Source organism: Pan troglodytes, chromosome 8, assembly GCF_028858775.2.
Source record: "Pan troglodytes isolate AG18354 chromosome 8, NHGRI_mPanTro3-v2.0_pri, whole genome shotgun sequence".
Classification (NCBI taxonomy): Eukaryota; Metazoa; Chordata; class Mammalia; order Primates; family Hominidae; genus Pan; species Pan troglodytes.
Window position 1 is genome coordinate 40,944,335 of NC_072406.2, and position 24,033 is coordinate 40,968,367.

At 38.3% G+C, this 24,033-nt stretch overlaps 1 protein-coding gene across 1 annotated transcript in view; it reads right to left on the minus strand.

Moving 5' to 3' along the window:
• ODAD2 (outer dynein arm docking complex subunit 2) overlaps window positions 1-24,033 on the minus strand; it is a 189,555-nt gene that overhangs the window by 145,527 nt on the left and 19,995 nt on the right. Inside the window, 3 exon segments of the mRNA XM_016962837.4 lie at window positions 6,697-6,844; window positions 14,050-14,145; window positions 16,210-16,415. Coding sequence (XP_016818326.3) covers window positions 6,697-6,844; window positions 14,050-14,145; window positions 16,210-16,415 — 450 coding nt within the window.

The window sequence follows — 24,033 nt, forward strand, 5'->3', positions numbered from 1 at the left end:
AATACTTAAAGTGGATTCACTTCTTATACTACAATATTTATGAAAGCATAAATGCAGATTCTGAGTAGACTGTTTTTAGCTGATGGAATTTAAATATGTTATGATTTCAAACAAGCAATTAAAAAAAAAGTCACAGAAGTTGTCCTATTCGTTTGTCACTGACTTTTTTAAGAAAGCTCAACCCACATCAATGTAGCAACACATGTACTAACTTAAAGAATGTTTCTCAGGAACATGGTACTCATTTGCCTTTCTAACTACTGGAGTTGATTCGAGTGGACGAACAGTGAGCATTGTTTTCCGTTTTCGAAATACTCTTTTTAACAAGAATAACTCTGTGCCATCACATTCTTTTCCATTTTTTTTTAAGTAAAGACAGCAGAAGAGCACAGTCTAATATGGCCTTCCAAACATGAATACTGAGTTCCTTTATGGCAAGGGTTCCCTGTTGACTCTCACTCAAATGAAGAAATCCAAACAAGAGAAAGACAGGAAGATACAACAGCAAGTTCTGCAGGCCTCCTGGGTCCTGAATTTCTTGACAGTGGAACCGAACAACCAGGCAATGTGCAATAAAGATAGAAGCCTGGACTCAGTCCCGGTCCACAGCTGCCTTCTGTGTGGCCTGGAGCAAAGAATTTCTCAGCTTTTCCACCAATGAAACAAGGATCAAACTACCTGCCACTCCATACCCAAAACTCAAGTAATGGGAAAGGAATTTAATTAACTGTAATTGACTGCAAAGTACATCAAATTCCTACAACAAAAACTCATACAACTTCCAATTACCACTCGAAAGAACTCTTTAACCAATTAAGGTGTGTGTGTGTATGTGTGTGTGTGTTTAATCAGTTTACGTAAGATCATTAAGGAACTGAGCCTCACAAATGCAGTCTTTAACAAAGGTTTTCAAGTCTGAAAAATGTCCTTGCCAAGAATCCACCTCCAGAGAAGAAACCCAAAACCTGCCAGGGAGAGAGCTCTGGGAGTCCCTTCTGAAGCTGGCAGCCCGGTGGCATTTCTGATGCGAATGTCTTTTAGATGTCACTCTGGATTAGAGTATTGACCACTACTAAGCTGGGATCCACCAGGCATCTGGTGGCCTGAGAATACTCAATTTGTGGTTACAGAGCAGAAGCATGGCAAGCAGTCTGGCTCATGTGAAAGGTGAAATCAACGCCAGTGTTTGATGAATTTGATGATACAGGACAAACAAATTAGGCTACCCCTCACCAACCCATCGTGGGTCAGGGGCAAGGATGAATGTGTGGGAATGGCCATCCTTTCTACCAATGTAACCCCATTGTCACTGTTTTCTCATCCCTTCCTATTAGATTCACTTGGCACACCACCTGCTGCTGGATTTATCTTTCCAAATCAATGCTTTCATCATCCCTTTCCCCACTCTCCCACCTGGACTCTGATCAAAATCCCAGGTACAGAAGCTGGCATCCCACAGGGAGGAGGTACATGTGGAGAAATGGCCCTGGGAATGAGCCCTAGAGGCCTCCATCATTGCAGCAAGTACTCAGGAATAAGACCGGCTGGATGAAGCATTTCAGAGTATGGGCAGATATCCAACTGTGCTTGCCAATATAACCCTTGTTGAACCTAGAGCTGGTGCCTGGACAATACGGGCATCTTATCCTATAGTGACAGCTCTAGGAAATATCTTCAAGGGAAAGAAAGCATAATTCTAGGCCCAGCCTCTGACATGCCTCTAAACTACCAAAAAGCTGACCAACCAACCATGTTTTTGGCATTATTCTAGTCTTCTCAATGTTTTACTGGATTTACTGCCTATAGGGTTAAAACCATACCCACTCCACCTTCAATCCACATTGAAATGGATTTCAATGTGTTTTTGACCTTGGATCCACAAATTCTTTTTCATTATAATGTGTATAAAATGCAAATCTACTTATAATTATGACCTTTCAACATTTTACCCCACTCTACTGAAGAATACCCATTTGCATGAATTTATAACATATAGTACTTGTAACTAATATTTATTTCCACATTTCCAAACAAAATATCCTACATCCCTTCTCCTGTTTCACAAAAGGGCTCTCCACCTACCTTATTTAGAAATGAGCACGATTTCACTGAAGTTTTAGAGAGACTCATAGATTTAGTATGGAGCATAGAGACATTAACAAACCATCTCCTTTAATCGCTGGAAGTGATCAAAAGCAAGACATTTTCCTTGCAAGATTTTAAAACAATTTTGGCCAGAGGAAAAAATAATATCCATATAAAGTCAGCAAATACAGCAATCAACTAGTATGTCTACAAGAAAGATGGCAGGAAAAGGAAGAGAGAGGGATGCAAGAAAAGTGGGAAAGAAGTCAACAGCAGAAGGAAAGACAGGCTCAGAGGCAGGAAGAACTGCTTTCAGGGGGCTGAGAGTGAAGAATAGCAAAGCCCTGCCACTAAGGAACCTCGCCCTCTCCCCTTCGCACCATCGGGGCAGAGGTAGGGAGGCGAGCCTGTGCACATTAGCAAGATGCCCTGCGAGATACAGCAATAAATTTAATGTGGTCTCTCTACTCAAGAAGTAGGTAGTAAGACAGACAACCTGAACCATCAGGATAGCAGAAGGAAGAACATAAGTGCTTATCAGTAACGTAGCTGAAAAGGGGGTTCATTGCTTCCTTTAGAATTAGGGTACAGCATCATCAGCTATGGGGGAGAAAAGCTGGAACGTTGGTGAGTAAAAATGTGATACATTCATTAATTTAAAAATTAAATTGTGTTCAAAAAATCCACATGAAAAGAATTTATACATATAAAACTTGCAGGTTGAAATTAACATATGTCAAACCAAATAATTAAATACAAACTCTATTTATGTGCCAAGATATGAGCTCATAGCTCTGGACGAATAATAAGCTATAGTTCATTGACCTGTTTGGGTATTAATGAGCTCATTAAATCTTTTTTTTTTCCAACAATCAGAGACATCACTCTACTTGGAAAATGGTAAATAGAAAGTCAGGTCAACATGAATATTTCTCTGCTAGCTTAAATCTACATTTAAGCCATAATTTCATAAATTAAAATGTCAGGTGTATTTATTTTGAGATTACCTAGAAACATTCAATTTTGCATTTCATAGACTTTTAATATCGTTTTGTGTCTCCATATAAAATATTTATCTGTGTCAAAAACTTGAAATCATTTATAGATATATTTTTCCTTTTATTGGCTATGTGAAGAATATTTACCTGTGGGAACTATAAGAATTCCAAGCAATTTACTGTCTGGCCAAGAGTATCACATTTGCACTTGATTTATTGATGAATAACTTGTGCAAATTTAAGTAGCACTTCATCAATATATGTTTTCTTTAGCTGTACTGGGATGAAAATAGTGCATCTCTTTTTGGCCTAAAGCTACAAGGACTTATCCTAAATAGTTGAAAAACTCAAGACAGTTATCCAGTAATTAGGCTATTATGAGAAACTCTCTTTGCCATGTTCACTGGGAGGATATTATTGAGGCTGTTCACTCTCTCACTCCGTGCCTGCCCCATTAAATCCTAAGGGAGAAAATTCTTCGTGCTCTTAGCACCAGGATCAGTTATACTCACTGGCAACTGGTTTGTTTTTATTTTAAGACGTTGAGAGACTTTCCCTCCCTGTATTAACTCACTCTATTTCCCTCCTTTTATTGGTTGCTAGAGAACTGAAAGTAAAAGTTGAAGGCCACCTGCACGAGTCAGTTAAGTCTCTATGCCACACATTTGCTACAATAATAATAAGCAATAGAAATGATTATTATTGCCAACAGTTACTAACTACTTTGTGCTAAGCACTTTACATGTGTTATATTTCATTTAATATTCTTAATAATCCTAATATAAGAGAACTTTTATTTTTCCATCTTCACCAATGAGGAAACTGAAGCTTAGAGGGGTTAGTCAACTCACCCAAGGCCATTGAGTAAGCGGCAGAATTTCAACTCAACTGGTCTTTCCAGAGTCAAAGATCATGCTTCTAATTACTCTGGTATTCTGCTTCCTGATCCATCTTTTGTTTCTGCCATTTTGACTTGTTTCCTTTTGCTAATGAAATAAAGATAATGGACCGGGACTCTTGGGAAAAACTCAGGACTCTCTTAATTCATCTTCTGAAAGACTGTCTTGGACGGGCTTAGAGGCTCATGCCTGTAATCCCAGCACTTTGGGAGGCCAATGCAGGAAGACTGCTTGAGGCCAGGAGTTCAAGATCAGCCTGGGAAAGAGAAAAGGAAAGAGGAGAGGAGAGGGGAGGGGAGGGGAGGGGAGGGGAGGGGAGAGGAGGGGAGGGGAGGGGAGAGGAGGGGAGGGGAGGGGAGCGGAGGGGAGGCGAGGTGAGGAGGGGAGGAAGAAAGAAGGAAAGAAAGAAAGGAAAGGAAAGGGAAGGAAAGAAGGAAGGAAGAAAGGAAGGCAGGCTAAGCCCCAATGGCCCTGTCTAGAGCTGCCCACCTCAGAGAGAGTGGTGTTGGCAAAGTTCTCCACTGCCAGTTCTTTTTTTTCCCCCAGATGACATGCTTTCTAGGAGTCCAGGAGAGGTAATCACAGGAGGCCCTGTGGTTCAGTAAAGATGCAGAGGCACTGTTGCAAGCGTGGCCTAAATGTCCCAAAGCTGGGCATGGTCACCGTGCGTGCCAGTCTGGACCGCTGTGTTGAACTATGTGGTTTGTGCACAAATACTCCTGCCAAAGGGAAGTGCAGGAGCGTGTGGCCTGAATCTAGCCTGTGCTCCATGCTAGTGTTTCCAAATTCCTGACAGGTTAATCTTCAAGATTCAGGAATATGCAATCAAAATTCCTAGGAATTCTCATGAGTTCCCAAAATTATATTATTCTGTATTTTTCCTAACATTTCATTTACATGTCTTTAAATAATAATGAATGCCTATAATAGTAGTGAATCATTTCTATCATAATAAACAGCGAATCATTTTTTGTAGTAGAGTTATGCTAAAAATTTCAGAGGTTTTCTGTAAAAAAAACTTATGTAATAAATGCATGATTTATTATTATTATGAGCCAAAATATGTGACATAATTATATTGCAACAACATGTAAAAACAATGTGCACCTGATATAGGAATTTCATAATACAAAACACTAAATGAGGGAAACATTAACACAAAATAAATGCCAAATAAAAACCATTTTAAAAATTGACAGATGCCACAAAAATATTTAATATTTATAAAGTATCACGCTTAAAATGAAATTTTAAAACTCACAAAATATTAACTGTTCTCTCCAATAGTCTAGAGGTTTGTTTCATGACAAACAGTCCAGACTAAAAACATATTTTTCATTTTGCATTGATGTTGGTCAAATCATTAGGAGCCTGCCAAAGAGATCTCCAAGTTGAGCATTAGGGCTTGTTTCGTATAAGCTCATGTCCTTTTTGAAACATGAAAATATTATTTATTTATTTATTTCATTATTATTATTATTATCATTATTATTATTATTATTATTATTTTGAGATGGAGTTTTGCTCTTACCTCCCAGGCTGGAGTGCAATGGCATGATCTCGGCTCACTGCAACTTCCGCCTCCTGGGTTCAAGCAATTCTCCTGCCTCAGCATCCCGAGTAGCTGGGATTACAGGCGTGTGCCACCACGCCCAGCTAATTTTTTTTGTATTTTTAGTAGAGACAGGGTTTCACCATGTTGGCCAGGCTGGTCTCGAACTCCTGACCTCAGATGATCCACCCTCCTCGGCCTCCCAAAGTGCTGGGATTATAGGTGTGAGCCACCGCACCCGGCCAAAATATTATTTATTTTTAATTGACAAATAATAATTGTATATTTTTATGGGGTACAATGTGATATTTTGATAAATGTTTACATTGTGCAATGATTAAATCAAGCAAAGCCACTGGCAAATGCCCTTGGTTGATTTAACCAAACACATGGAAAAGCAGAAAGAAACCATGAGTTAAGTCAAATACTTTTTCACAAATACTTCTGGACGTCGGCTTTACACAAGGCCTAGATATCATCAATACTTAATATCTGACGTCAGAAATGAATACTAATCTGGGTTTTGGTGAGCCATTCCCCTTGCCCTCCTGCAAATTCAAATACTTAAATACGTTACATGGGCCAATTATTATGTAAAATATTCTCATATATGCTATCTGACATGAGAGAAATGAAAATGAACCAATCCACACTATAAGCACCCACAATGTCTCAGAAACCATGCTATGGTTCAAGTGTGTTTTATTAAACCTTATAATAGTCCTATAGTACAGGTATATTAATTTTATTCTATGGGTTGAGAAAATTAGGGCTCAAAACTGTAACATTTTAATAGCTACATTGCTAGTAAGTGAAACAGCCTGGAGTTTAACCGAAGTCCAGCTTTAAAAATCCATGTTATTTCTTCCATACCATACTACAAATCATAAAATGGCAGCAAGTCACAGTGTCAGCTGTTTACCATGCCCACTTCCCAGCCAGGAGAGAGGGTTGGTACCAGGCAGCCTGGTTGCTCCATGAGGATGAATCTTGCATCCTCAGGGTAATAAGACCTTGCCCTGCACAAACTTAGATAAAACAACAGGAATGCTTACTACTCTTATTTGAAAGAAACGTAAAGTAAACTTGGAAGCAGCATATACATCTTTGGGAAAGTATTTTAAATGAACATTGCAAACATACTACCATAGACCTTTCTTACCTTTAAATATTTCACCAGCTTCTGAATTTGCCAATATTCTGATGGCAAATCTGCACTTGCTTCCTGACGATGGTCAGGTGGTTCTTCATCTTCCTCACTTTCTGAGGAGCTATCACTAACAGTTTCCTCAATCTTTTCAGCACTCTTCCTAAGAACAATAACAACACACATACACATGTAAGCTATAGTGTGGAGATCTATTAAGACCTACATGAGGCCAGGTGCAGTGGCTCATGCCTATAATCCCAGTGCTTTGGGAGGCTGAGGTGGGAGGATTACTTAAGGCCAAGAGTTCAACACCAGCCTGGACAACATAGCAAGATTCTGTCTCTACAAAAAAAATACTTAATTAGCCAGACATGGTGGTGCATGCCTGTAATCTCAGCTACTCAGGAGGCTTGACGCAGGAGGATCACTTCAGCCCAGGAGTCTGAGCTGCAGTAAACCTTTATTACATTATCACACCACTGCACTCCAGCCTGGGAGACAGAGCAAGACCTTGTCTCAAAACATAAAAATAAAAAGGAACTGCGTGAGGTGAATAAACCTGTCTCTATTGCAGGTGCAATTGCTCTGGGTGCAATAATCATAATAAAGAAAACAGTGAGAAATAAACAAGGGTATTCAGTGAATGTCCTAAGGCTGCGCTTTTCAATAAGACTGCCACTCATTGCATGTGGTCATCCATATTTACAGGTATTTGAACTTATTTATTTAACTAAAATTAAAGAAAATTGAAAATCCAGTTCTCCAATCACACTAGCCACATTTCAAGTGCTCAATGGCCCACGTGCCTCGTGGTTACCACACTGGACAGCTCAGATATTGACTATTTCTATTATTCCAGTAAGTTCAACTGGGCAGTGCCACAAGGCCCTATAGTGAAAGAGTCTCTTTTACCAAAGAGAGTCAATATTCAGCACATCCCTCCATAATGTCTACACTGAAGTACTTGCAAGGGCACAAGGTGCCAAAGAACAGCAATAACATAAACATAATCAGGTTCAGGACCAAAGAGTTAACCACCAACTCTGAGAGACATTACCATGCAAAGTGTTGAGTTCCACAGAAGAACGCCACATTCTATGGTTTGATGCATGGACAACAGTATTACAAGAGCCTTCTGGAATCCAATATATGCCCTATGTCCCTGCAGAGGTCCCTCATGCACATGCACACTCATCACACCAGCTTGTCTCCACCTCCCACCGCCGGATGCCAGGTTACTGCCATTGGGTCACCAAATCCACAATGATGTCTCAGGAACTACTCATTCCATCACTCACATGTGGAGAGGTGCTGAACCCAGGATATTTATCCTGATATTGTTCCCACATATTCCTCATCTCACAGGACAGAAGCAAACTTTTAAATCTTCTAGCTAATTTTAATATTAAATAATACCAACAGCAGCCACCAGTTTTGTCTATTTTGCCCTGTGTACTTTTTTTTTTTTTTTTAGACGAGATCTCGCTCTGTCACCCAGGCTGGAGTGCAGTGGTGCAATCTTGGCTCACTGCAACCTCCGCCTGCCGGGTTCAAGTGATTCTCCTGCCTCAGCCTCCTGAGTAGCTGGACTTACAGGCATGCGCCACCACATCTGGCTAATTTTTGTATTTTTAGTAGTGATGGGGTTTTCACCATGTTGGCCAGGCTGGTCTCGAACTCTTGACCTCGTGATCCTCCCATCTCGGCCTCCCAAAGTGCTGGTATTACAAGCATGAGCCACTGCACCCGGCCTGTCCCAGGCACTTTATATTCATTATTTCTAAACCTCACAACCACCTTGCAAAGCAGGCTCTATTATCCCCATTCTACAAGCAAGGAAATGTCAGAGAAATTAAGAGGAGAAAAAAAATCATTCACTTTGAAGGATCCAAAATTACTTAAAATATGACTTTTGCCAATCACATATTAAGGTGTCCTTAAATATCAAAGTCACAAAGTCAATGACCATAATAGAACACACAAGTCCACAATACTTTTCCTCTAACTCTGAAATCCAAAAAGCTCTGAAAACTATTTTTCCCCCCAACTGGACTTAACTTGTTGCTAAGGCCTTATATGAACCAATAATAGACTATTTATGGTCTTAATTCCTCTCATTCAGTGTGAATATTCATGTTTCACTACAGAAATGCGCATGTTTTTGATTACAGGGTATTGGCTCACACTCCAATAGAGGTTATCATATAATATATATTGTATGAATTTCATTACTCTTTTTTGAAGTGAGTTTTTTAGACCCCCATGCATTTGGCCACAAGAGTTCCGGACAACAGACTGTGGGTTAAATGTTTCATTTTAATTCTCTCAACAATCTATGAGGTTGTCATTACTCTCATTATAGAGATAATGAGTTAAAAATAATTTGGGCCGGGCATGGTGGCTCACGCCTGTAATCCCAGCACTTTGGGAAGCCAAGGTGAGTGGATTGCTTGAAGTTGGGAGTTTGAGACCAGCCTAGCCAATATGGTGAAACCCTGTCTCTACTAAAAATACAAAAATTAGCTGGGTATGGTGGCGTGTGCCTCTTGTCCCAGTTACTTGGGAGGCTGAGGTAGGAGAAGCACTTGAACCTGGAAGGCAGAGGTTGCAATGAGGCAAGATCGTGCTACTGCACTCCAGCCTGGATGACAGAGCAACACTCTGTAATATTAATAATAATAACAATTTGAACAAAACTCCATGGTTAGTGAAGTGGCTGTGCTAAAACACATAGTTGTAATGGGAGCTGTTCATCTTGGTTCCTAGATGAGCTGGGGTAGTCTTTTAACTTACGTGTGCCTCGGTTTCCTCACCTGCAAATTGGGGATGATAATAGCAATTAGTATGTAAAAAGCTTATAACAATGCCTGGCATAGAGAGAGTGTGAAATATGTGTTTTAGTTCTGTATTATCAGGCATATTCATTCACCAAACATGCATGGAGGGCCTGCTGGCTGCCAGGTATCAAGTGAATGCTATTGAAGAATGCTGTCTTTCGGTATCTTTGTTAAACTCCAAGGAAAAGCTGTGGTTTTGTTTTTGAAGATTTGATCTGTTTTCATCTTAGGGACCACATAAATTAAGTAACTGGTTAGGTTTTTGTCTTTACCTCGATGTTCAGCAAGAACAGAATCAAATCTGTGGTCTATGAGTAATTATCTAAGTTCCCATTATTTGTAGCTCAGTACCTTGTCCACTTTGGTCACCATCAGAAAATTTTTATTTCTGCGTTTTCTTGTAGTGTCTTAGTAAGTTCCATGAAGGTAAGGACCATTTCTGTCTTTTATACTGTCTCCCCTAGCACAAGGAAGGCACTCAATAAATATTTGCTGGAAGAATTAATAAATTAAAGCAAGTATGAATAAGTGAATGAACAAATGACTTCAGTCAAGGTTAAGATTTTGGAAGAAGGGTACTTCTGGTGATAATTCCAGGAAGTGGCAGTAGCAGCACCTTGATGGACAGGAGGCAACAGTCAGTAAGACTGAAACCAGGGAGTGCGTAGGCCAAGATTTGGTACTGGTTTTCCTCTTGGGGTTTCAGGTTTTTCAAGATGATGATGAGACATAGGATGAAAGTGATAGTCAGTCAATGTCAAAATCGTCAGTGATAATGGATCCATAGAAAACAGCAACCAGGAAAGACAGAGGGTTACATTAGCCTCATAGGAAAGGAGGTCTAATCTGAAGAGTAAGGTAGTTTGAAGCAATAAAGAGGAGATTTCTGCATATGGTCCCCATGCCCTGTGGTTACACAGAGCCTGGGGAAAAGAAGATCTGAAGGAGAATCACTGCTGTCATGGAAAAGTTTCAATAAATGCAAGAAAGGAGAGCATGGAAGCTTTGGTGCATAGGGTGAGGATATAAGGAAATTCATTTCCTTGTAGTATGAGGGGGGGCCAAGGAAAAAATGTAGAAGAGAGAGCAAAGTGGAAGAATGATTCATTTGGGCTATTGCAGAGCAAGATACGGAGGAGAGTCCAGGAGGAGACAGGACTCATTCGAGTTTGCATTTAGAGTAGTGTCCATGGGTAAGAGGAACCCAAGAATCCTGCCTGCCACCCTCTGGAGTAGTGTATTCATTCTGGCTTCCCATTAATCTTTAGAAAATGTATCTCGGACCCCAGTAATCCATAAAAGGGTTATTGACACCCTACACAGTACAAACCTGGAGTGAAATCAACCAGGGCTGAAAACGGGCCATCTGCAGATGTTTAACTTGGATTTACAAAAATTGAATTAGTGGAATCATGATCATTGTGCTGCAATTATAAAAAGACTTACGAGAAAGTACACTTTATTCCTCATCGCTCTAGAAGTTTCTAACTCAACATTAAACTCACAGGCAAGGACTAGTCCATTTAAGCCTTCATACTCATATCAATTCATTCTCATTTTCTTTGTTTCTCTCCCTCCTCTGCTCTCTTCAACTCCCAGTGGGTTCTCGTCCATAAAAGTCTTTTCTGTTCTATTCCATTTTGGAGCATAGGAAGAGGATAGGCAATTTTTAAATTTTATTAATTTGTAAGGTTCCATGATTCTCTTAATTTCTTACAGTTTTTTTGGCACAGAGAGCCCCCAATTTTTGCACTTCCAAAAGCCAATTTGTGTGTAAAACACTATGATTATGCTTTCTGGACCCTGGAAGAGGGAAAGCCTGAATTCAAGCATCTGTTCCCATTTAATGAGCCACCTGAGTGAAGTTTCCAGTAGATCAGGTCTATTCAAGAAGTGACTTAAACTTAACTCAAAGATTCCAGATTGAAGCATATAGTAGAATAAGCCTAAATTCTTTGAGGAAAGCCTAAATTCACCTTCCCTTAGTCTAACAAGCTCCTGGAGTTGAGGGCAGAGTGAATTAGGTCTACCCAATCACTCCACAATCCCATTTTAAAAAGCAGCGCCCCAAAGAAAAGCTGTCTTTTTTTTTTCCAATTGATGAATCCTTTGACAGCTAACTTTAAAATGCTTTTCCTATTTGATATGATTTCTTCCAATCCTGTCCCATCGCAACTGCATATTCAGGAGGTAAAAAGAAGCAAATGTCAATGCTGAATTGATCTACAAACTCCACCTTAAGAAATACTTCTCTACCACAGAATTCTATCCACTTAGGCAAGATGTGACACAGAGAACCTTTCATTTTTATCACTGAGTAACAGCTGTTGCTTGGATACATTAAAACTTTACCGTATCTATTACCCTAAGCTAATTCACTAAAAATTGAAATACTTTCGGCCCAATATCTGTTTCAGAAAAGATGAAGTAGATATACTTTTCCCTATTTCTCCCACCAAGCACAACTAAAAATCTGGATATTGTATATAAAACAAACATAAGGTGACTCTGAAAGGTAGAGAAAAAGAAGAGGACTACCTAGGGATCTGAAGACCTGTGGCTCAACACAGCGTGCATTCCCTGGGTTTTCTTTTTGTCTCATTCTTCCTAGACTGGGTACTGGAAAAGCCGGCAAAGCAGAAACTCCAGGGGGTGCAGGCAAAAAAAGGACCTAAGAAAGTCCTGCTCTGTCTAATTCAAAGGGCCAGAAAACGAAAGCCTAATAAGACAGAAAATGTTTAGACAACAAATGATCTATGTCAATCAAGACCACACATAACAGCGTGGCCCAAGTCTACCTCTTACAGCAAAGGCCAAGTGAAGAGCCTAGAGCTCTACCTTTATCAGACTGTAAGAAAGCTCTGCAACCCACCTGCTGGGGTGGCCTCAGAGAAGGCCTGACAGGGAGTCAGATGCTCACTGCCTCGTGGCAAAAATGAAGTCACTTATCCGAACTGTGATATCAGTAGAGCCCACTGACAAAGTAACCAAGGACTCCCCCGTCACACTGTCCGGCTGATATCAGCAGAGGCATAGGTGGAGCATGAACTCCCACTACCCTCCAGAAATAATGAGGACTCCCTTGCCTGACCCCCCAGGCATCAGTGAAGGCCTATGGGAAAACCTGCTATTTCAATTCCTCACCAGCCTGGAGAAGCAACACATACCTCATCCTGCCAATATGGTGGCAGAGAAGGCCTTCTAAAATAAAAGATTTAGGCCAGGTGCAGTGGCTCACATCTGTAATCCCAGCACTTTGGGAGGCCGAGGCAGGCAGATCACTTGAGGTCAGGAGTTCAAGACCAGCCTGGCCAATATGGCAAAATCCCATATCTACTAAAAATACAAAAATTAGCCAGGTGTGGCAGGGCACACCTGTAATCCCAGCTACTCGGGAGGCTGAGGCAGAAGAACTGCCTGAACTCGGGAGGTGGAGGTTGCACTGAACCAAGATTGTACCACTGCACTCCAGCCTGGGTGACAGACAAGACTCTGTCTCAAATAAATAAATAAATAATTTAAATAAGATCCAGTGTCTCATAATAACCAAAATGTCTACATTTCAACTGAAAATTATTTGTCATACCAAGAATGGGGAAGATCTCATCTTAAATGAGAAAAGACAATTTAAAAATGCCAATATCAAGGTGATGAAGAAGTATGAATTATCTGACAAAGATATGAAAGTCATCATCATAACAATATTTCAACAAGCATTATGAACATGCTTGAAACAAATGAAAAAAATAGAAAGTCTCAGCAAAGAAAGAGAAGATAGAAAAGAAAAACCAAATGGAAATTTTGGAACTAAAAATTATAAGTGAAATTAAAAACTCACTGAATGAAATTAGCAGAAGAATAGGACAGAAGAAAAAATAAATGAAGATAGAACAACAGAATTGGCTCAATCTGATCAATGTAGAGAAAAAAATAACTGAAAAAATCAGTGAACGCAGCCTCAAGGAACTGTGAGATTGTAACAAAAGCGCTAATATCCACTACTCTGAAGCTAATAAAAGTGGCTGACCCTTATCTTCCAGACATGTCACTTTTTTTGTCAAACTGAAAATCAAGTAAAAAGTTTACTAGTTGGCCTCATATTTAATTTTTAATTGTTTTCGTTAGCAATAACATAGACCACTTCAAAATCGGCAGTCATTTGTGATCAGCAAAGGGAGGCTCAGAAAGATGACATAACTTTGCCAGGACATGATTGTTCAGAGGCAAGACATCAGTTAGGAGCCCAGTGTTCCTAAACTTAGTTCACTGCTCTTTGCATTAAATACATTTCTTTTCCCACAGTCAACTAATACTAGTAAATCACTGTATTTTGGGTAACTGCATTAGAAGAATATCTTGAAAAAGTATTTAAAGAAATCCAGGGTGACCACTTTTACTAACATTCCTAGTAACCACCAGTGTAAACATCTGGGGACCCTAATAGGAAGAATGCCATTAATTTGCATGCTCAGTAGCCCACTGCGTGAGGGTGGCTTTAGGGAACTTGTCATGCTGACCAGAAACATACCGAAGTAATTGTGCTCTTCCATGTGAAACAGATGGTCTTGGTTTTTCAAGTTTTCCTGTGTGTTTGTCCTCTTGGATTTCTTTTGCTGAGCCTTTGCTTTAAAAAATACATACAAATATATTAGCTTTATTGCTTTATGCTAATTAATAAAAATAAAAGATGGCAATGTAGATATATACTCCATTATTTCCATGTGCTCAAATGATGTGTGTTCCTGACAAGAGTTCCAGCCTCATTCTGACACTCGGAGCTGTCTCTTTCACTCTTTCAGCACAGCCCTATGTTTTACATATTGAAGAAACTTTCTGTCCAGCACCTAGGAACAGGTCTTCACAGGCTGCCACTGTTGGTGGGAATCCTGCACCCGATGCCTTCTACTCTAGGTACGGATCGCCCCCAATTATAGTTTTCTATTTTCTTATCTTCCCCACCCAACATTGCAACAGAGACTGCACCTGGTTTTCCAGGTATTTGCAGGCTTTGCATAGTCCTTGGCATTCTGTGTTCTCCCTTGAATACCTGCTAAGGAATCTCATGCTTGAAAGAGTAAGAATATGGAAAAAGCAGTATTTTAAAACTCACTTGCCAGTTAACAGAGTTGCCCATGCATTTTTCATTTTCACATTGACTCTTTCAAACAGAGCCACAAAAGTCAAACACCCCAAAATTGATGAGAATCAATCAGAGGAACCAGTGTCTCCCCTCTCCACAGGACTCCGTTCTTCAAAGAGCTCTCTGGGTTTGCTTCCAAAACACAATGACCCTGTGATTCCCAGAATCCCTGCAGGAGAAGGTCCCTGAGTGATCAACCAGGAGTCAGTTCTTAACCCAAAAATGGGACAACATAGAGTATCACCTATAGGCTGTGACTTGTAAACTATTTGTTAAACTTTAAAAAGTGGGCTGGGTGCAGTGGCTCACACCTGTAATCCCAGCACTTTGGGAGGCCGAAGTGGGCGGATTACTTGAGCTCAGGAGTTTGAGACTAGCCTGGCCAACATGGCAAAACCTCATCTCTACTAAAAATATAAAAATTAGCCAGGCGTGGTGTCACACACCTGTAATCCCAGCTACTCGGGAGGCTGAAGCAAGAGAATCGCTTGAACCTGGGAGGCAGAGGTTGCAGTGAGCCAAGTTTGTGCCACTGCAGCCTGGGTGACAGTGAGATTCTGTCTCAAAAAATAAATAAATAAATAAATAAATAAATAAATAAATAAATAAATAAATCTCCAGGTGTTTTGGACTGCCCCAGCATTTACGTAGCATTGGCCCTCAATTTTTGCTTTGACGCCTGTTTATAGAAGGTCCTAAATGGCACTTGTTTTGTATATTTCATACATTCATCAAGCCAGTGTCCACTTTATATAGGTCCATTCATATTTTTAAGACTCTAGCCTTTTCATGGTATTAAAGTTCTGTTAGACATTATCTCTATGACAGTTTCCCTGATTAACTCCATATAATTTTCATCATTCCACATTCTCCCAGTGCTTACTTAACCAGGTCTCTAGCATGATTTTTACATTTCCCCTGTGACTGCTCCAAGTGTTTTATCATCTTTTCTGCATATTATTTGTCCTGACTCACCAACTATATGAAAGTGAATTGTGTTCTTCTCTTCCCTTCACAGTGCTCCACACACAAACTCTATCAAATCTTTCTGCTTAGAATACAAAGAGGAGCAGAAAGGAATCAACCTGTGCCTTGGAGGGACATGTAAATATCTATTCAATATTTTTCTATTATAAAATAAAGTTCTGGCCGGACGCAGTGACTCATGCCTGTAATCCCAGCATTTTGGGAGGCTGAGGTGGGCAGATCACTTGAGGTCAGGAGTTTGAGACCAGTCTGGCCAACATGGTATAACCCTGTCTCTACTAAAATTACAAAAAATAAAAAATAAAAAGTTAGCCAGGCGTGGTGGCATGTGCCTGTAATCCCAGCTACTCAGGAGGCTGAGGCAGGAGAATCACTTGAACTCAGGAGGCAGAAGTTGCAGTGAGCTGAGATGGCACCACTGCACTCCTGCCTGGGCAACAGAGCAAGACTCCATCTTAAATAAATAAATAAATAAAATAAAATAAAATAAAGTTCTGTGAAAAATTAGGTGAGTATGGTTACTAATGCTGCATCTGAAAACAAATGCAAATATCTACATACCCTTTGTAATTAACAGTGGTCTTCCAGTTTAAGCTTGGTTCCCATCTCTTGGTCATTTGATTCCTCCCGAAATTAATTTGGTTCTTCTCCAGTGACCTTTTGTCTGAACCAGAAATGTCTTTGCAGAGGGCAGCTGCTTCTTCCTTCTTGGGGGCTTTGCCAAGCTGATCCTTTTCCTTTTGCTGGTCTTCACTGAAGCTAATTCCCTTTATTTAAAAAATGAGAATAATTTTTAATGATATCTGAATTATCTAGTGTTCTCTGAAGATTAATGCCAATGGTAAATTCAGGAAAGGAAGTCTCAGATGCATTTAACTTGTGGTCCTTAGTAACAGCTAAACAAGGACGACATCAAGACTAAGGCTTCCGTTGGAGTTAGGTGGACAGTAACGTGATGTTCCTAAACTCACACCTCTGCTGCAGCACAACAGATACAACAGCAGGGCTGCACCTGCTCATTCCTCACCACCACCAAAAAATTCAACCAAAACCCTCTATTGACTAAAACACATCATATTTAAATGGCTTGAACCAAAAATAAAGGGAACATCTTGAAGGTAGACAGGTATGACATATTAAATACAGAGGAATGAACATAAGAATTTTAAGAGACCTCTCATCAGAAACACTGCAAACCAGAAGAAAAGAGAGTAATATCTTTAAAGCACTAAAAAGGAAAACACAAAAAACCATGTCAACCCAAAATTCTTTACTAAGAATAAAACGAAAATCTTTCAAAAATGAAAGCAAAATAAAAACCTTCACAGATGAACAAAAACAGAGAATTCACTGCCAGAAGACCTGTGCTAGAAATGTTAAATAAAATTATTCTGTCGGGAGTAATACCATGCCAGCCAGAAACATGAATCTATGCAAAAAAAATTAAAAGCTGCAGAAATGGTAAAAATAAATATACAAGACTTTGTGTATTATTTTTAATCATTCTAACATATAATTGACTATCTAAAGCAAAAATAGTAACAATGTTTTGAGGGGTTTATGACGTAGAAATAAAATGTGTGACAACAATAACACAAAGTATAGGGAGGGGTATTCAAGGTATACTGTTGTAAGTTTCTTAAACTATTTGTGAATTTTAGAATTTTACTTACAGGAGACGTGACAAATTTGAGATATGTATCATAAGCCAGAGGGCAGCTAAGAAACTTTTAGTAAGAAATATAACTAGTAAACCAATAGCATAAATAAAATGGAATCATTTTAAAAAGCTCAATTCAAAAGGGGCAGAGGAAGGAAAAAAACTACAAAGAACAGATGAAACAAATAGAAAACAAGTAGCAAGATAGTAAATTGAAATTTAACTATATTAGTAGTTACATCAAATGAAAGTGTTTACATACATCAATCAAATGAGAAATCATCACATTGGATGGAAAAGGAGACCTAACTATTTGTGGCCTAAAGAAACTATTTTATATATAAAGATACAAATACATCAGAAGTGAAAGGCTGGAGAAGAATAGTTTATGCAAGCAATAATCAAAAGAAAGCAGGAATGGCCATATTAAAATCAGACAATATCGACTCCAAAGCAAATAATATTAACAGGGACAAAGAGGAGCACACATACTAATAGAGGATCAATTAGCACACAATCGTAATTGTATATTCACCAAGCAACAGAACTTCATTATATATGAAGGAAACACAGAGCTAAAAGGAAAAGTAGATAAATCCATAATTGGTAGACTTCAAAACTCTCTCAGTAATCAATAAAATGAGCAGAAAAAAACATCAGTAATGATATAGAAGATCTGAGCAACACAATCAGACAATTTGGCTTAATTGACATTTAAAAGACACACCTCTCATTAACACCAGAATACAGTCTCCTCAAATGTACAAGGAAAAAATCACCAAAATAGATCATATACTGGGCCATAAAATGAACATTAATAAGTTTAAAGTAACTAAAATCATCTAAATATCTTAATACATTGGAATTGAACTAGAAATTAGTAAAAGAAAGATCTGCAGAAACTCCTCATATATGTTGAATAAAAATATCATATATCAAATATCTGTATAACACAGTTTATACAATGCTCATAAAGAAATTTGCAGCATGAACTCTCATGGTCAAAATAATACATACATACATACATACATACATACATACATACATACATACGCTGAGACAGCCAGATCACTTGAAGCCAGGAGTTCAACACCAGCCTGGCCAACATGGCAAAACCCCATCTGTACCAAAAATAAAATAATTTATTTTGGGTTCAGGGGTATATGTGCAGGCTTGTTATATAGGTAAACTCATGTCACAGGGGTTTGCTGTACAGATGATTTCATCATTCAGGTACTAAGCCTAGTACCCAATAGTTATTTTTTCTGATCTTCTCCCTCCCCCCACCCTCCAATCTCAAGTAGGCCCCAGGGTCTATTGCTCCCCTTTGTGTCCATGTGTTCTCATCATTTAGCTCCCATTTGTAAGTGGAACAGGGGGTAATAGGTTTTCTTCTTAAAAAGGACAGGATCACATTCTTTTTTATGGCTGTGTAGTATTCCATGGCATATATGTACCACATTTTCTTTATCCAGTCTCCCACTGATGGCCATTTAGGTTGATTTGATGTTTTTGCTACTGCGAATAGTGCTGCAATGAACATATGTGTGCATGTGTCTTTATGTGATGATTTATATTTCTCTGGGTATATACCCAGTAATGAAGTTGCTGGATTAAATGGTAGTTCTGTTTTTAGCTCCTTGAGGAATTGCCACACTGTTTTCCACAATGATTGAACTAATTTACACCCACCAACAGTATGTAAGTATTCCCTTTTTTCTGCAACTTCACCAGCATTTGCTATGTTTTAACTTTTTAATAACAGCCATTCTGACTGGTGTAAGATGATATCTCATTATGGTTTTGATTTGCATTTCTCTAATAATCAGTGATATTGAGCTTTTTTCACACGCTTGTTGGCCACATGTATGTCTTCTTTTGAAAAGTATCTGTTCATGTCCTTTGACCACTTTTTAGTGGGGTTGTTTGTTTTTCTCTTGTAAATCCATTCTTTACGGATGCTGGGTATTAAACCTTTGTCAGATGCACAGCTTGCAAATATATTCTCCCATTCTGTAGGTTGTCTGTTTATTCTGTTGACAGTTTGCTGTGCAGAAGCTCTGAGGTTTAATTAGATCCCACTTGTCAATTTTTGCTTTTGTTGCAATTGCAAATGGTATTGCCTAGGTTGTCTTCCAGGGTTTTTATAGTTTTGAGTTTTACATTTAAGTCTTTTATCCCTCTTGAGTTGATTTTTGTATATGGTATAAGAAAGTGGTCCAGTTTCAATCTTCTGCATATGGCTAGCCAGTTATCCCAGCACCATTTATTGAATAGGGAGTCCTTTCCCCATTGCTTGTTTTTGTCAGCTTTGCTGTAGATCAGATGGTTGTAGGTGTGCAGCCTTGTTTCTGGGCTCTCTATTCTGTTTCATTGGTCTATGTGTCTGCTTTTTATGCCAGTACCATGTTGTTTCGGTTACTGTAGCCCTGTGGTATAGTTTGAAGTTGGGTAGTGTGACACCTCCAGCTTCGGTCTTTTTTTTTTTTTTTTTTTGCTTAGGATTGCCTTGGCTATTCTTTTCTGGTTCCATATGAATTTTAAAATAGTTTTTTCTAGTTCTGTGAAGAATGTTGTTGGTAATTTGATAGGAATAGCATTGAATCTATAAATTGCTTTGGGCAGTATGGCCATTTGAATGATATTTACTCTTTCAATCCATGAGCATAGGATGTTTTTCCATTTGTTTGTGTCATCTCTGATTTCTTTGTAGTGTTTTGTAATTCTCACTGTAGAGATCTTTCACCTTTCTGATTAGCTCTATTCCTAGGTATTTTGTTCTTTTTGTGATAATTGTGAATGGGATTGCATTCCTGATTTGGATCTTGGCTTGGCTGTTGTTGGTGTACAGGAATTCTGGTGATTTTTGTATGTTGATACATTGATTTTGTATCCTGAAACGTTGCTGAAGTTGTTTACCAGCTAAAGTAGCTTTTGGGCTGAGGATCCCTTGTTTTATATGCTCCAAGTAAAACACTATTCACAACTGAATTCCTCAAAATTTCTTCAAACACAAACATGACTAGATTAAATTAAATGTATTGTAACATTTTTTAAAAACTGGAGAAATAAGAGTAAATAAACCCAAATAAAAAGACATAAGCATCAAAGTAAAGTATAAAAGATAAAAATTAAACCTAAAACTAGTTCCTTGAGGAAATTTAGTAAATCTACAGTCCTATAGCTATAGGTGGATCAAAACAAAAAAACCACAAATGACCAATATTAGGAATGAGAGAGGTAACAATGACTACAAATTCTGCAGATATTAAAAGGTCAATAAGAGAATACTATGAAAAAAGTTTATGCCAATAAATCTGGCAACTTACACCAAATGAACAAATTCCTTTAAGACAATCTAATCTACCAAAGCTCCCACAGGAAGAAATAGACAACTTGTATACTGTCATAGCTGTCAAATAAATTGAATTTGTAGTTAAAATTTTTCCCATAAAGAATATTCCAGGCCCAGATGGCTTTCACCAAACATTTCTACCAAACATTTAATAAACCGACCAAACATTTAATAAACAAACAATATTAATTCTATACAAATTCTTCCAAAAAATTGAAGAGAAGATGAAACTTTCTAAATCATTCTATAATGTCAGTATTACTTCAATACCAAAACCAGACAAAGATACTAAAGAAAACAAAGCTACACACAATAACTTTATGAATATAGGTGTAAAACTTCTTAACAAAATCTTAGCAAATTAAATCTGATAATGTACATAAAAGATTCAAGTGGGGTTTGTCTCAGAAATGTAAGGTTGGTTTGTCACTTGAAAAATTAATCAAAGTAATTAATCACATTAACAAACTAAAAGAGAGGAAAAAAACACATGATTCTCTCCACAGTACACAAAGAAACATTTGATAAAATCCAACATTCATTCCTAATAAAAGTTCTCAATGACTCAGAATAGACCTTGTAAATGGTTAGCATCAAATTTAATTGAAAGATTTCCCTGTAATATCACGAACAAGAGACCATTTCTATTCAATTTTTTACTGGTGATTCCAGCTAGTGCATTAAGGAAATAAAAAGAAATAAAAAACTGTTGAGATTGGGAAGGAACAGTTAAATTAGGAAGGAAGAAATAAGAAAATGATCTTTATTCACTAACAATATCTGCATAGAAAACCCTCTGGAATGTATAAACAAGGTACTAGAACTAATAAGGGAGTTTAGCAAAATTTCAGGATATAAAATCAGCATACAAAAATCAAGTGTATATTTATACAATAGCAACAAATGACTAAAAATAGAAAATTTAAAACTCATTAACAATAGCCCCAAAATATGAAACACAGATAAGTTTCAAAAGAGATGTACAAGACCTGTATATTGAAAGCTACAAAACATTAGTGAGAGAAATTAACTAAGACCTAAATAAATGGAGAGACATACTACGTTCATGGATTAGAAAATTCAATATTGTTAAGATGTCCATTTTTCCTAAATTCGTCTATAAATTCAAGGCAATCTCAACCATAATTCCATCAGGCAATTTTTTAAGAAATTGACATGCTGGCTCTAATATTCTTATGGACATGCAAAAGATCTAGAATAGCCAAAAAACTTTTTTGAAAGAACACCATTGGAGGATTTAAAATAAACAACTTCGAGACTTATCATAAAGCTAGAGTAATCAAGACTGTGGTATTGGTGTAAAAATAGAGAAATCAAAGTTACAGTATGAAATGTTCAGAAATACATTCACAGACAAATGAATGACTAATTTTTGACAAAGTTATAAAGGTAATTCAGTGAAAAAACAATAGATTTACTTTTGACAAATGATGCTGGAACAACTAGATAAGCAAAAGAAAAAAATGAACTTTGATCCATACCTCATATACACAAACCAAATTAAAGTGGATCATAGACATAGATTGGAAAGGTAAAATTGAAAAATCTCTAGAAGAAAACATTGGAGAAATTCATCGTTATACTGGGTTTGGAAAAGCGTTATAAAACACTATAAGGAAAAAATAAGTTGGACTGTATCAAAATCGAAGACTCTTGCTCTTTGAAAGACATTGCTTAGAAAATAAAAATACAAGACTCGGCCGGGCACGGTGGCTCACACCTGTAATCCCAGCATTTTGAGAGGCCAAGGTCGGCAGATCACAAGGTCAGGAGATTGAGACCATCCTGGCTAACACGGTGAAACCCCATCTCTACTAAAAAAAAAAAAAAAAATTAGCCAGGCGCGGTGGCGGGTGCCTGTAGTCCCAGCTACTTGGGAAGCTGAGGCAGGAGAACATTGTGAACCCAGGAGGTGGAGCTTGCAACGAGCCAAGATCATGCCACTGCACTCCAGCCTGAGCAACAGAGGGAGACTCTGTCTCAAAAAAAAAAGAAAAGAAAAAAGAAAAACACAAGACCCAGATTGGGATGAAATATTTATATTTCATGTATCTAACAGAATATATAAGCCAAGAACATATATAAAGATCTGTTGCAACTCAATAAAAAACTGAATAGCCCAATGAAAAAAAACAAACAAAGAGTCCAAATAGACACTTTACCACGTAGGATATGTGAATGGCCAATAAGCACATGAAAAGATGCATTCAAGAACTGCAAATTAAAACCAAATGAGAGACCAGTACACACCTATTAGAATGTCTGTAGTTAAAAGACTGACCATATCAGTTAATGATGAGTATGTGGAAGAACTGGGACTCTCATACATTGCCTACATCAATGTAAAATATTGCAACCACTATGGACAGCAGTTTACCAGTTGCTTAAACATACAACTACCATATGACCTTACCATTTCATTCTAGGCACATTGAAACTATATGATCATACAAATCCTTGTACAAAAATGTTCTTAGTAGTTTTATTTGTAATAGCCCAAAACCTGAAATAACTACACATCCATTAACAGGTGAGTGGATAAACAAATTGTGGCATATCCATACAATGGAATAATACACATCCATAAAAGCAATAAATTAATGATAGATGCAAAAGCATAGATGAATCTCAAAAAGAAACAAAAATCTGCACAAACCATACCACAAAAATTATAGAACACCAAGGAAGATCCTAAAGGCCTCCAAAGAGGGGAAAAAGCCAAAACAAACAGTTTATGTGGAAACATAAGCCTTTGAAATGCTAACTAAAAATTAATTTCAAACCATTACTCTAGAAACAACTGAGATAAAATAATAAAGGTATTCTCTAACATCCGAATCCTCAATTTTTCCCTCCCATGTGCATATTTTACTCAGGAGGGTCTACAAAACGATGGGTGCACCAAGAAAAGGAAAACTGGAGCCGGGCATGGTGGCTCACACCTGTAATCCCAGCACTTTGGGAGGCCGCGACAGGTGGATCACCTGAGATTAGGAGTTTGACACCAGCTTGGCCAACATGGGAAAACCCTATCTCTACTAAAAATACAAAATTAGCCGGGTGTGGTGGTGTGCACCTGGAATCCCAGCTACTATGGGGGCTGAGTCAGAAGAACCACATGAACTCAGGAGGCAGAGGTTGCAGTGAGCCAAGATCACACCACTGCACTTCAGCCTGGGTGACAGAGCAAGACTCCATCTCAAAAAAAGAAAAGAAAAGGAAAACTGAATAGAAGGCAACTTCCTCAACATGCTAAAGGTCATATAAGAAAATCCCACAGCTAACATCAGGCTCAATGGTGAAAGCCTAAAAGCTTTTCAATTAAGATCAGGAGTCAGGCTAGGCATGG